Source organism: Triticum urartu, chromosome 2A (assembly GCF_056163025.1).
Source record: "Triticum urartu cultivar PI428250 chromosome 2A, HENAU_Tu73, whole genome shotgun sequence".
NCBI classification, from domain to species: Eukaryota; Viridiplantae; Streptophyta; class Magnoliopsida; order Poales; family Poaceae; genus Triticum; species Triticum urartu.
In genome coordinates, this window is record NC_141874.1 from 550481225 (window position 1) to 550494897 (window position 13673).

At 43.6% G+C, this 13673-nt stretch overlaps 2 protein-coding genes across 3 annotated transcripts in view; both read right to left on the reverse strand.

Moving 5' to 3' along the window:
- Positions 1–1031: 1031 nt before the first annotated feature.
- LOC125533619 (heavy metal-associated isoprenylated plant protein 47) overlaps positions 1032–13673 on the reverse strand; it is a 35071-nt gene continuing 22429 nt past the window's right edge. The window contains exons 1-2 of one of the 2 annotated variants that reach the window (XM_048697000.2): positions 1695–1922; positions 1033–1562 (exon numbers count right to left, since the gene is read on the reverse strand). In XM_048697000.2, the coding sequence (XP_048552957.1) occupies positions 1182–1562; positions 1695–1700 (387 nt within the window). In that variant the 5' untranslated portion in view covers positions 1701–1922 and the 3' untranslated portion in view covers positions 1033–1181. Of the gene's footprint in view, positions 1563–1694; positions 1923–13673 lie in introns of those variants that run through there. The other variant, XM_087544345.1, reaches the window with a different exon arrangement.
- LOC125533620 (heavy metal-associated isoprenylated plant protein 47) lies at positions 8470–9259 on the reverse strand. The gene is made up of 2 exons (XM_048697001.2): positions 9102–9259; positions 8470–8969 (listed from the first exon to the last, which is right to left on the reverse strand). Exons 1-2 carry the CDS (start codon positions 9105–9107, stop codon positions 8589–8591), a joined length of 387 nt encoding a protein of 128 aa, XP_048552958.1. The 5' UTR covers positions 9108–9259; the 3' UTR covers positions 8470–8588.

Here is a 13673-nt window from a genome sequence, read left to right on the forward strand (position 1 = left end):
AACATGGTTCTAGTATTGATTTGAAAACTGGTGTTTAAAATCAGGAGTTTGAAGTTTACTCTGCAGAGCAGACATACACATGCAAGACCAAAATACCGGTGCCACAGGGTCCAGGAGATTCTAACAGTCTATTCATTCAGTCTGGTTGCCGTGCGCGTTCTCTGCAGTAGGTGGCTTATCTTTTTCTTTGTAAATGGGAATTGTGGAGGTAGGGGCAATCTGGCACCAACAGTCTTATATTCTTATTATTCTTTTGAACCTCTGGTCAGCAGTTTGGTTACTCCGTTCATCTTTGTCGTAGACCCCACTGTAAGACGAAGAAAACCAGGCCACTGTAAGAATGTTGGCAGCAGGAAGAGGGCCACTCTCAATAAAAAAGGAGAAAAAAGACAGGAAAAGGGCCATTCAAATACTAAAATTAAAGTCCTATGAAATCGCTGCGGAATCTTGAGGCTCCAGGACGTCTCTTCTCCTCTTTTTTTTGTTGAAACGGGTCTCTTCTCCTATGACATCCAAGTGAGTGATATGATAACATTGCTGCGGAGAGCATCCGTGTTATTGATTTTTCTTCGGAAAATTCAATGGTCCTGTCCTGCTCTTATCCGGATGTTTATTTGCATGACCATATTCCATAGAGCTATGTTTATTAAGATGTTTGAGCGCACGGACCTTGTGGCTATATATGAATCCTATTCAGAATTTCAGATACAGATGTTTTGACAATTCGAAAAAAATGGATGTTTTGACCATTTGGGGGTTTACGGACCGTGAATATACGGATCCAACCGTATACATTCATATGATTAGATGACATGCGTCACAATGTGGGGCCGAGCGCATCATTGGTGTGACGTATGACCTTTCCTTGCAGGTGACGTACAAGATTTGAATCGTGCTGTTCTGTTTGACTCCTCGCCCTCATCATACAAAACCACATGTAGCTTACGAACTTCACGGAGAAGCAAGCGTCTGAGAATCAGAGATTCATATGACCATGGCATTTGTCTTGAATCTTGATGATTTCTACCTGGATACTCGCCAAGCAAAGCCGTAAATATATTTCTTTCTCCTTTTTATTTCTTCCTCCAATCAATTTATTATAAACTGTTATTATAAGTAGTACATGTATGCAAGTATAGTTGCCGACAAAACTAAAGTATGTCAAAATCGTTCTCCGGCAGTTACATGGTCGGGCAGTTGCTAGGCTGTTCCTCGCAGACCACCATGTGCGTCGGGTAATGGTGGTGGTAGTAGCCGGCCGGCGGGAAGTAGTACTGCGGCGGGTTCACGGGCACGGGCACGGGCACGGCCGGCTTCGGCTCCTCCTTTTTCTCCTCCGGCTTCTTCACTTCCTCCACCTTGATGATTTGGGCGTGGCCGAGCTTCTTGCGGAGGCAGCTGACGAGGCACACCGAGTCGACGCCGTCGCCGACCACCTCCAGCTGGTCCCTCGCGTCGCCGGTAATCTCCATCGACGTCACCCCGGCTGCTCTGGCGGCCATTGTGAGGGCTTTGGACCGGCTTTTGTCGCAGGACATGCCTAACTGGATGACGATCTTTTGCTGCACCAACAACGAGGAGAAAATTCATGGATCAGTCGTATGCTTCAGCTTCAGAGTAATGTATTGCTTGCTCAAAATTAAGCTAAAGAAAGCAACACGAGAATGGGAGCAGAAACTGAATAGGTTCCTCACCTTCATTTCGCGTGCTGCTGGTTTGGTAGATGCCAATCAATTGGAAATACAAAACGAGGCTAGAATCGAATTTGGTTTGGGTAGCTACTGATCGATCTTCAGCAGATGCACGTAATGCAACCAGGGCTTGTCTTGGTGCTTAGTGGCTTGCGATGATTTTGTCTGTGAGGGGAAAGCTATAGCCCCTCTCCTTATATACACACACGCAAGCAGTGGGCGTGGGTGTGGGAGCAGAGAAGCAGAGTTATCAGTATCAGGACCGATCCAACGCAGATTCGTAGCAGCAGCAGCACACCAACTGAGTTTCGAGTGAGTAAACAAGTGCCCACCAACTGAGCAAGTAGCCATGCATGTAAACGCGTCCTCGTCACATGCTCTCGGTCGAGTCCTCCGATCAGCGGACAATGATTGGCGACTTTAGAGACGCTCCTCTGAAGACGCGGCATCGGACATAACTAACAGACCGAGTCGATCGGTTACTTAACAGCATGAAAAGGCGAAGTACACTGCTACTCAACTAATCAGCGGTCCTCGTTCAGCTGAATCAGGGTTGGACTAACTGACGATCGTTTCGATTACAGGACAGATACAACGACTTTGTTTTTGAAGCAACAGCAAAAGCTTAGATTCATCAATAAGTAAGACAAGGTTCCAATTTTACAGGGCCACACAGACCCGAACAAACGGGATCACTCAACTGGAATTAAGTTGCCCAAGAATCTAGCCCCCGCTAGAACCTAAGTATTGGCCTCCTCCTTAATCGTCCCCGCCACTGTCGTGGGCAAGGCCTTGTTGTAGAAACCCTGGGTGTTTTGCTCATTCCAAATCTCCCAACAAATGAGCATTTGCAACTACTTGGTCGCCTTTCTAGAGTAACCAGGTCGACCCTCGCTAACAGACCACCATCGTTTGACAGTAGGTCACCCCACGAAGGTATGTCCAATTGCATCCCTAGCCAGTCATAAAATATATTCCAGGCTCTCATGGGACTAGTGGAAAATTAGCTAGCCACAATTTTCATTGGTGGCATGCCATTTCCATCAAAGCCAACACTATTTTTTTCAAATAATGTTGGTTCGGCATAATTCATACATCATCTACTTGTATATGGGTCCCAACATTCTGATTGGGCCTAACTTAGTGGTGGCGTAGGAAAAGAATGCTACGCCAACACTAATTCATATAGCTATGGCATAGCCGGTTACTAGACGACAACAATATATTTTGCAGGTCCACTTTGGGGCTCGCATAACACCGTCACAATTAGCGCCGTGCCAGGGATATTCATATTATTAATGGCGTTCGCTGGTTTAGGTACACCACTAATTACATCGCAGCACGATTTACGTATGACCGCCTTGTCCATTCATCTATATATTTTCCTCCTTCTTCCTCTTCCTCTTTCTCATTATCTTTCTACCTTCTCTTCTTAAGAAAAGACCAAATTCTTTCTCATGATTCTTAATTAGGTAGTTAGATCTAGCTAGGTCATGGATTAATTAAGCTTGTTAGCCTCCACACACCCACACCCTAAGCTAGCTCTCTCCTCCACCCACTCAATCACATATTTGCATTAAATTTTCCACCACACTTCATTAACGGCGCCTCCAACCTACATACGATCGGTCCCCCCCCCCCCTCTCGTGCCCCTTTGAGACCCGAGGGCCACCACATAAGAGGTCTGGACCAGAAATCCATGAGATGTTTAACGAATTCGAAAGATTGCCCGAAGCTAGGAAAGAAGAGAAAGAAGGCAGAGGAGAAAATGATGCTAAAAGTATGAAAAAGGAAGTATGTTTTCTGGGGCTTGAAGTATTGGGAACTACTTAGTATGCCACATTCTATTGATATGATGCATATCATACAAAATGTGTGCGAGAGTTTGCTTGGCATACTGTTTGACATGCCAGAAAAGAGTAAAGATGGTCTGAGGGCGAGACGAGACTTGAAAGATATTGGTATTAGGGAAGAGCTTTAACCCACATCCCTTAAAAACAAGGAGACAATCAATGGCAAAAAAAGCCAAAGCCAACGAGCCAGACAAGGGCAAAATTGTGTCAAAAAACAAAGATGGTTATTGCCCCAATTGCTTCACACTTGACGAGGACGAGCTTTCTCAAGTTTTTAACTACCTTGACGGCATCACAGTTCCTTCCGGTTACTTGGGCCTCATATGTAGATATCTTGACTCAATAAGGCAAAGGTTTAGCAAAATGAAGTCCCATGACTGTCATGTGATCATGACACAATTACTTCCTGTAGCTCTTAGAGGGATAATGGAACATCACGTCCACAACACACTTCTTGACTTCTGCCACTTTTTTGACATTATGTCTCAAAAGTCGACCAGTGTGCGACATCTCACACGAGTACAAGAGGAGATCGTTTTAATACTATGTGAGCTTGAGATATAATTTTCACCTTCATTCTTTAATGTTATGGTGCATCTGCTAGTTCATACTGTTCCTGAGGTTAAAGACCTTGGACCGACATTCTTGCATACCATGTTTCCGATTGAAGATGAACGGAACCATGAAGGGGTACGTTCGTCACTAGTCTCGTCTGGAGGGATGCATCGTGCATGCCTATCTGACCAAGGAGTGTATATCCTTCTACAAGAATTATATAGATGATGATCAATCTCTTGGTTTGTCCTTGAAGAAGCATGCAGGTAGGCTCGAAGGAGTAGGCCACTCACGGTTGAAACATGATTTAAATGCGGATATACAAAACCGCCGAGACGACTTCAACAGAGTGCACACATTAGTGAAAAACTATGAGGATGACGAAGATTACACCACCAGAAGGAGCAGAACTATGTTGCCTACGAAAGGACGTCCCTTCTTGAGAACGAGTGATAGCACGGCCAGAGGATTGTCCAACGATGTCGTACTTGATTTGTGTGCGCCTCCTAAATTGTGTACTTTGAATTAATTAACTGTATCATATTTATATACTTTGAACCACCACAAGAATTTGTATCATTCTAATTATACGTAATATACATGTCGTCGCTCAAAATGCCTGCTCGCATTGGCCATGTCATTAGCGCCACCGCTAACAATTAACCAACACTTAGCGTTTTTTGGGGAAAAGAAGAACTCATTTTGAGCCTCCTCCCCCATATCGAGCCACCCATGGACACTTCGCCGTCGTCCCTCGCCGTCGTGCCCCCGCCGTGGCCACTGCACCTCCACCCCACAACCGTCCGCCCGACGACCTAACTCATCGTGTCCGACCACTCTCTCCCTCTGGCTTCATATCCGGCCGCCCTCTCACGCCCTCCTCATGGCCGGTCCCCCCCCCCCCCCCCTCTCGTGCCCGTCTCAATTCAAACGGTAAGACCTTCTCTACCAATATTTTCCATATAGATTTGTTCTAGTGTGTATATAATTGTGATGAAATGCATTATGTCTGTACCTATGAATTGATGAAATGCATTATATGTGTATGCATGTGTTAATTGATTGGCTTTTTGATGTGTGGCATGTTTTAGCCAATGCAACATTGCATTGTGTTGCTCGTGAATTGTCTCACGCTATGTTTCTTTTTGCAGGGAATGTCTAGAGAGTTGCCAATGTTTTGCCAACATTGCATTGGTGCACAACACCTTCCGGATCTCGAAGTCCAAAACATTAAAAAAAAACTTGACACGCTCGCATAAAATGTTTCGTGATGGAAAAAATTCCCGACGACTTCAGGTAAAAAATAAAATAAAATCTCAAGGACAAAAGGTGTGACTCCACCCGTCCCATAATATAAGAGCGTTTATTTACACTAGTGTATTATGGGACGGAGGGAGTAACTTCTATATATTGTTGATTTTATTTTTCCCACCAACAATACCATGAAATGTTCTCCTTGCTCAAACTTTTTAATTATACAAATACAACAAAAGGTCAAGTCTATTTAAAATAAGTTTCAGACTTTTTGAATTTCCTTGTACTTACTTTTTTTTGCATATAGGGTGTATATATATGCAGGAATCAAACGTGCTTGTCAAACAATACGAAACACATATCCAATAGATGACTTCTCCACTTAGAATTTTTGTGCAAAGCAAAGACAGAAACACAAGTTCGTTTTATTAAGATGGTCGTATGCATCGTTCTGATGCAGAGGCCGGGGAGTCCCCCTTTTCGAAAAAAAAGACAGAAACACAAGGAGGGTTGCTATGCATGTGTGTCCGGACCTAGCACGTAATCGATTTGTTCTTTAGACATACATAAACCCATTTGTTAGTTTATTCATTCAGTAGATTGTTCTTGTGATGTTTTCTCTCAAAAGTCCATACACTTAAGCCTAGCTAGGATACTTTCCGAATCAGCAAAGTATGAAGATAGCAACCTGGTGCATGCATGTCCCTCCTCTAGAAAGGTTACCATTTTTATCTTCATATGACGTTACCACTTGTGTCTGAATTCCTTCTCTGCTAATTTTAAAACTTTGTAGAACTCTTGATGAATCTCTCTATAGATACGATGGAGATTTGGCCAGCGCTGAAGTGCCAAAAGGCAAAAATCTTAGAGCTTAAATATATACGCATGTATCACTTTTTTCGACAAAGGGTGAATTTTATATACGCATGTATCATTTGCGTTGAAGCCTTGACCTATCTTGTGACTAGCCATTGATAAGAAGATCTGACGTTCGCTGGTTAGCTTTTCCGTAAGAAAATAGAATGTGCACAAATGACAGAAATGACAAACTGTCTGTCCTACATCTCTCACGCATATAGTTTCAGACTCTGGACCCTGAAGGGAACAAACAGGGTTCTAGTATTGATTTGAAAACTGGTGTTTAAAATCAGGAGTTCGAAGTTTAAACACCAGTGCGGAGATTCTAACTGTCTATTCATTAGAACGATCCCTGAATCCTGATAAACTAGTCAGGTCGCCGTGCTCGTTCTCTGCAGTAGGTGGCTTATCTTTTTCTTTGTAAATGGGAATTGTGGAGGTAGGGACAATCTGGTACCAACAGTCTTATATTCTTGTTATTGTTCTGAATCTCAGGTCAGTGGTCAGCAGTTTGGTGACTCCGTTCAGCTTTGTCGTAGACCCCACTAGTGCGAGACGAAGAAAACTAGGCAATTGTAAGAACATTGGCAGGAAGAGGGCCACACTCAATCCAAAAAGGAGAAAAAAGACAGAAAGAGGGCCACTCAGACTAAACTCCTATGAAATCGCTGCGGAATTTTGAGGCTCCAGCAAGTCTCTTTTCCTATGACATCCAAGTGTGTGATGACATCGCTGCACATGGTCCTGCTCTTATCTGGATGTTTTTCTTTTACCCTGAAATTGTTCTACAGTAAATTTTCATTAATAAAATTAATTATGCAAAGAAAAGCAAAAAAAAAAGAGGTTGCCTCTGAGCCTAACCAACTCCAGTTTTCTCTAACATAATGAATATGAAACTGAGAACTTACTAGGGAGAGGAGGTAATCCATTGCTCTAGACAGGCAATGTGCTTCCTTTTGGTTCTATGCTTGACAAGCATAAGATCATGCTCTTATCCAGATGTTTATTCGCATAACCAATTCCATGGTGCTATGTTTATTTAGATACTAGTGATTGGAGCGTCACCCTGTGGCGCCGCTTGAGGAAGATGTGCACATATTTTCATTTAAAAAAATAAATAGAGTCCTCGCCTTGGTCTAAAAAACATCTCAGAAACAAAAATCCTGACCTTCATCTAAAAGGAAAGTAAAAAATAAAAAATAAAAAAACTTACCACCGCAGCCTACCATCAAGCGCCACTTTGCATAACCCTCCATTTAAAAAATACAGGAGGTCCTCACCTCCATCTAAAAATAAAAAAATACATTTAAAAAATAATCCTCACCTTCATTTTAACAAATTCAAAAGATTTCTTACCACGGCCAACCAGCTTGCGCCACCTGGCATAACTGGTTGGCCACCCTTCACGCGACGTTTAATGGATTTAATTTGAGCGTACAGACCACAAGGCTATATATGAATCCTATTCAGCTAGATGTTTTGACCATTTGAAAAAAAGAAGATAGTTGTTTTGACTGTTTGTTTCCATTTCCGGGTTTACGGACCGTGAATATACGGATCTACCCATATACATTCGTACTCACTCTGTTTCTGAATATAGATCTTTATAAATATTTAATAAAAGACTATTTTTTTAACATCTGAATAAATATTTCAATAAAAAACAATAAAAGATTATATACGGAGCAAAATAAGTGAATCTACACTCCAAACTGCGTCTATATACATCCGTATCCGTATGTAGTCCATAGTGAAATCTGTAGAAAGACTTATATTTAGGAACGAAGGGAGTATATATAATCAGATGACATGCGTCACACCGTGAGGCCGAGCAAATCATGGTGTGATGTCCGATATTTTCTTGCAGGTGACGTACAAAAGGTTTAAATCGTGCGGCTCTGTTTGACTCCACGCCCTCATCATACAAAATTTAAACAGTTTTGCTAGAACTCATCTAGATGAGACATAATTTGGTCTCATTCACTTTTTATAGCCATTGGATGTGATGCTATAAGATGTGTGTGTGCTGATGTGGGTTGTATCTGTTCTTGTTTTTCAGGTGAATGAGACCAAATTATATCTCATCTAAATGAGTTATAGGTACTCCCAAATTTAAATCGGCACATGCGCCCGGTCCAAAACCACATGTAGCTTACCAACTTCACCGAGAAGCAAGCGACTGAGAATCGGAGATTCATATGACCATGGCGTTTGTCTTGAATATTGAAGATTTCTACCTGAAAATTAGCTAAGCGAAGTCATAAATATACTTCTTTTGCCTTTTTATTTCTTCCTCCAATCAATTTATAAAATACATGTATGTATGCAAGTATAGTTGCTGACAAAACTAAAGTATGTCAAAATCGTTCTCCGCCAGTTACATGGCCCGGCAGTTGCTGGGCTCTTCCTCGCAAACGACCATGTGCGGCTGCTGGTACTGGTGGTGGTAGTAGCTGGGCGGGTAGTAGCACGGCGGCGGGTACACGGGCACGGCCGGCTTCGGCTCATCCTTCTTCTCTTCCTTTTTCTCCTCCGGCTTCTTCACTTCCTCCACCTTGATGATTTGGGCGTGGCCGAGCTTCTTGCGGAGGCAGCTGACGAGGCACACCGGGTCGACGCCATCGCCGACGACCTCCAGCTGGTCCCTGGAGCCGCCGGTAATCTCCATCGACGTCACCCCGGCAGCTCTGGCGGCCATCGTCAGTGCTTTGGACCGTCGTTTGTCGCACGACAGGCTCAACTGGATGACAATCTTTTGCTGCAATAAGGAGGAGAAAAACGATGGATCAGTCGTAAAAGCTTCAGAGTAATGTATTGCTTGCTCAAAATTAAGCTAGGTGCGAAACAAATCAACATGAGAATGGGAGCAGAAACTGAATAAGTTCCTCACCTTCATTTTGCGTGCTGCCGGTTTGGCAGATGCTCCCTATCAATGAGAAATAGAAACTCGGAAAATGTTGCCGTTCAAGCGAGGCCACTGGTCGATCTTCCGCAGTTGGCGTGGGTGTCTAGAGGCAGGAAGTGGCTTGTGATGATTTTGTGAAGGGGATGGATGCAGCCCCTGTCCTTATATACTGTACAAGCAAGCACTGGGCGTGGGCGTAGGAGCGATCCAACGCAGATTCGTAGCAGCAGCAGCACTGCAGCAGTTGAGCTCCGAGTGAGTAAACAAGTGCCCACCAACTGAGCAAGTAGCCATGCATGTAAGCGCGTCCTCGTCACATGCTCTCGGTCGAGTCCTCCGATCACACTGGCATTAGACAATGATTGGCCACGTTGCACTCTTCTTCGAAGTCGCAGCTGCGGACATACCGGCGTAGACCGAGTCGATCGGTTAGTTAACAGCATGAAAAGACAAAATACATGGATACAATACAATGGCTCACGTTCAACTGATCAGCGGTCCTCGATCAGCTCAAGCAATGGTCGGTAATGCTATTCCTACGCAAACTTTAGGGACTAGTTGATTTTTAGATTGCAACCACCCCGTGATCTTTAGGGTGCTGCGTGCGTAAAAAGTACGTAAAACTTTTACATACGAATGCCACTGCACATCAATGATATATAATTTTGTTTCTGAAATACTCCCTTCGTGTCAAAATAAGTGTCTCAACTTTGTATTAAGTTTAGTATAAAGTTATACTAAACTTGAGACACTTATTTTAGGACAAAGTTATACTAAACTTGAGACACTTATTTTAGGACGGAATGTGTATGCTCTAGTGCAATGAAGTATGCTCTAGTGCAACGAAGGGGGTTGCAAAGGGAATCTTGATTTCATCTTCTTATGGCATCTCCAAGGCGAACTCGTAAACCACCCACATCCGTCTAGACCACGAAAATCATTCAACACGGGTTTATATCGGTCTGCGAGGCAGTCTGGACCGCTCTCAAGCACGCGTCTGACCGCCCTAGCCCACACAAACCACCCACACACGGGCCTATATCGCTCTGCGAGACAGTGTGGACCGTTTTCTGCACGCGCCGCTTTTTTCCGATAAAGAGTGTTTTTTATTGACTCAAAATATAGCATCGAGGGATACAATTATAATGAGTACACACCCGGCCTCTGTATAATTAGGATGCACACAGCCAACACTAACACACGCATATGAAAAATCACGTCGGCAAATAGCAAAGTCAACAAGACCAAAGTTATGCCTAGGCAAAAGAAAAAGAAAATAAAAACCCCGAAAGCGATAAAAACAATGATTTGACAGCATACAACAGTGACCATCGGCACCAAACCATCTCTTGACAACACAAGGTGATGAGGACATCAATACCATTGTTACACCCACAGCCCCTACTGTTACATATACTGGACCAATTACTAGAGCTCGCGCACGCCAATTAAATTACCAGGTACTTTCGTTTCTTGTTAATGATTCTAATGTTCATGAGATTATGATGCTGCCTAAATTGGATACACTTATTTTGCTTACAAATGAAGGGCCTAGCTTGGAGAAGGATGAACATTGGAGCAAGAACACGCATGGAGTTGATGGCATGCGCAAGGGGATCAAGAACGAAGTTACAAGTGATGATTTCAGGACTTTGAAGCCGCCATAAGGAGTGCATGAAGCCTTGGACGAAATATACAAGATGACACTTCATAATATTCGTCCATAGGCTATTTTAGGTGCTGCGTCACCTTATTAATGGGCCAGGCCCATGTAATTTCGAAATACTTAAGTATAGGCTATTTTTAGAGTCCGTATGTGTGGGGAAACAAGAGTTAGGGTTGGTTTCGGACCCCACCCTCAAGGGCCACGAAATTCCCCCCTCTTCCTCCATATATACAGCCCTTAGGGCATCGTTTAGACTTTGGGTTTTGTTTAGATTAAAAGTTCGCCATAGCTGCAACTTCGCGTACTTCGTTTGTGTCCAACGACCAGACCAAGACGTCACAGAACCCCACCTTGATCAATAAAGCTTTCATCTTATATTCGCAATATCCCGATTGCAATCTCAGTTTCTTGCTTGTTCTTCGTTTGTTCGCAGGAAACAGACCCTCGTGGTCAGGTTGATCGTGCTCCGGCGTGGTCAATAACCCTCGGAAGTTGGTTTAGCGATTGCTAAGGCGCGACGTCTCGCACGTTCGTAGTCGGATCGTCAAGGTCGACTCTCACAGAAAACGATAGCCACCATCTCATCGAAACATCGGGACACCTTAGCCTCTATCAAGTGGTATCAGATTTTCAGGTTGCTCGGTGAGATTTTTACAGTTTTTCGTAGATTAGATCGAGCCTGTTCTTCATACCTACAGTCCACGAAAAAGCCACAAAAAAATTAGGGTTAGTTCAGCATATCCGAACCAATCTGATCCTTTGCATAATCTTTTTAGGGTTTTTGCTTTGTTGAATTTGCGGTTGCATCGTCGTGTCAAGTTGCTGGTCTTAGAGTCTAGTCTTTTAGAGTTTCGAGTTCTGGTCATAAGTTGTCACGCCGCCGCCGCACCATCATCATCGCCCATCTACCACTTTTGCTTATCCGCCACCGCTCTGAATCCATATCCACCACCAATCCGTATCCATATACCACCATCAATCTCTATCCATATACCACCACCGCTACCATATACCACCAATGCTGCCATATACCACAACCATATATCCACCACCAATCCGAGTTCTTCTCATATTAGGTTTGTTCTTGAGATCAATCTAAATTCCGATTCGTGTTTCCTTGCCTGCGTAGGTCTCGAAAAAAAAAGTCTGGAGACCCCCGGGCAGTTTTTAGGCCAAAATTTTCACGGGCAAATTTTTTTTCCCTATCCTATTTTTAGGTTTTTCTGAGTCTTTTGAGCCACGTGCCATCATAGTGATTTTTTGTCGCACTTTTTCATCGTCACTGCCCTGATTTCCGAAAAAAAAGTGAAAAAAAAAATTCCGTGCCCATCCTATCAGTTTGACGAGGGAAGAGTTTTGAGACACTCGCCATTATAGTGATTTTTTGCAAAAAAAAGAGGAGCGCAAAAAAAAGGAGCGCAAAAAAAAGAGCGAAAAAAAAGAGAGTTCCAGAGTGTGCTTTTCCCTTATTTACGTGCAGCGCCGTGATTTTGTTAGTGTTCTAGGCTCGCGTCTCTAGCACGGTCTAGCCTAGGACCAGCACAGTACCGTCGTTTGAGCGTTTATTCAACTTTGCATCTCTGAATTGATTATTGCTGACCCTTTTTGCTACCATACTATAAGCCTTCCCAGCTCCACATACATCTACATCGTGCGTTTGACTCTCCCTGGCAATCGCTCTATCCAAGCATTTGAGAGTTTTGACTACAACAGTTGCCGATCACCGCCTGCTGCTGGGTAAGAACTGGTAAGAATTTGAGATTTGCTTGACGGATTTGTGACACCCACCACCACCACCACTTGTTAGTAGTCTGTAGGATCATATTCTTGTGTGTTTCTATTGCTGCTAACCATGCCAGGATCACAAGTCGACGAGACTGACTGGGAGAACTTGACGAACAAGGAGCTTCATGATACGTTTCAGCAAATGATGAGTGGACAGGTGCAAGATGTGATAAACAGATTTGAAGAGGCCATGGAGAAGATAGATGGCATGGAGAAGACGTTTGAAACAAAGCTCGATAACAAGTTTGCTGAATTGCTTTCGCGTTTTCCACCACCACCACCGGCTGCTCCTGCCGCACCTCTGCAACAACAGCAACAACACCGACTACCTCCACGTCGGGAAACAGCCCTCTGCCGAGCGAGCCGTGTCCCTCTTCAGTCGGGCCAAACTGCTGGTGCTGCTGTTGATACTTCTGTGGCTCCTACTGCTAATGTGGAGGAGGATGATTATGTGGGAGATTATGAGGATGAGGTGATCAAAATCAGAACTACGTGCCACCACCAGCACAGCAACCACCAGGTCGTCCACATGCAAATAGTGGCAATGGTAGGGCTCACCCTCAGGTATGAGATCATGACCATCTCCCTAAACTAAAATTGAATATTCCACCATTTGAGGGTAGATATGTTCCTGATATATATCTTACTTGGGAGTTAGAAACTGAACAACGATTTACATGTTTACAATATCCCGAGGAGAGACGTGTTCCTGCTGCTGTTTGTGCTTTCACTAGTTTTGCATGTGTGTGGTGGTCTGAGCATTGTAGATTATATCCTATTCCGGCTACTTGGACTGCTTTGAAAACTGCTATGCGTACTCGTTGGGTTCCACCATATTATCAACGTGAATTACTTCAAAAATTGCAGCGCTTAAGACAGGGAAAAAATTCTGTAGAAGAATATTATCAGGAATTACAAACTGGCATGATTAGATGTGGTATTGTTGAGGAGAATGAAGCTATGCTTGCACGTTTTATGGGTGGATTAAATAGAGAGATTCAGACGATTCTAGAGTATAAGGAGTATATTAATATCACTCGTTTATTCCATCTTGCTTGTAAAGCTGAACGTGAAGTGCAGGATCGACAGGCATTGGCGCGGACTAA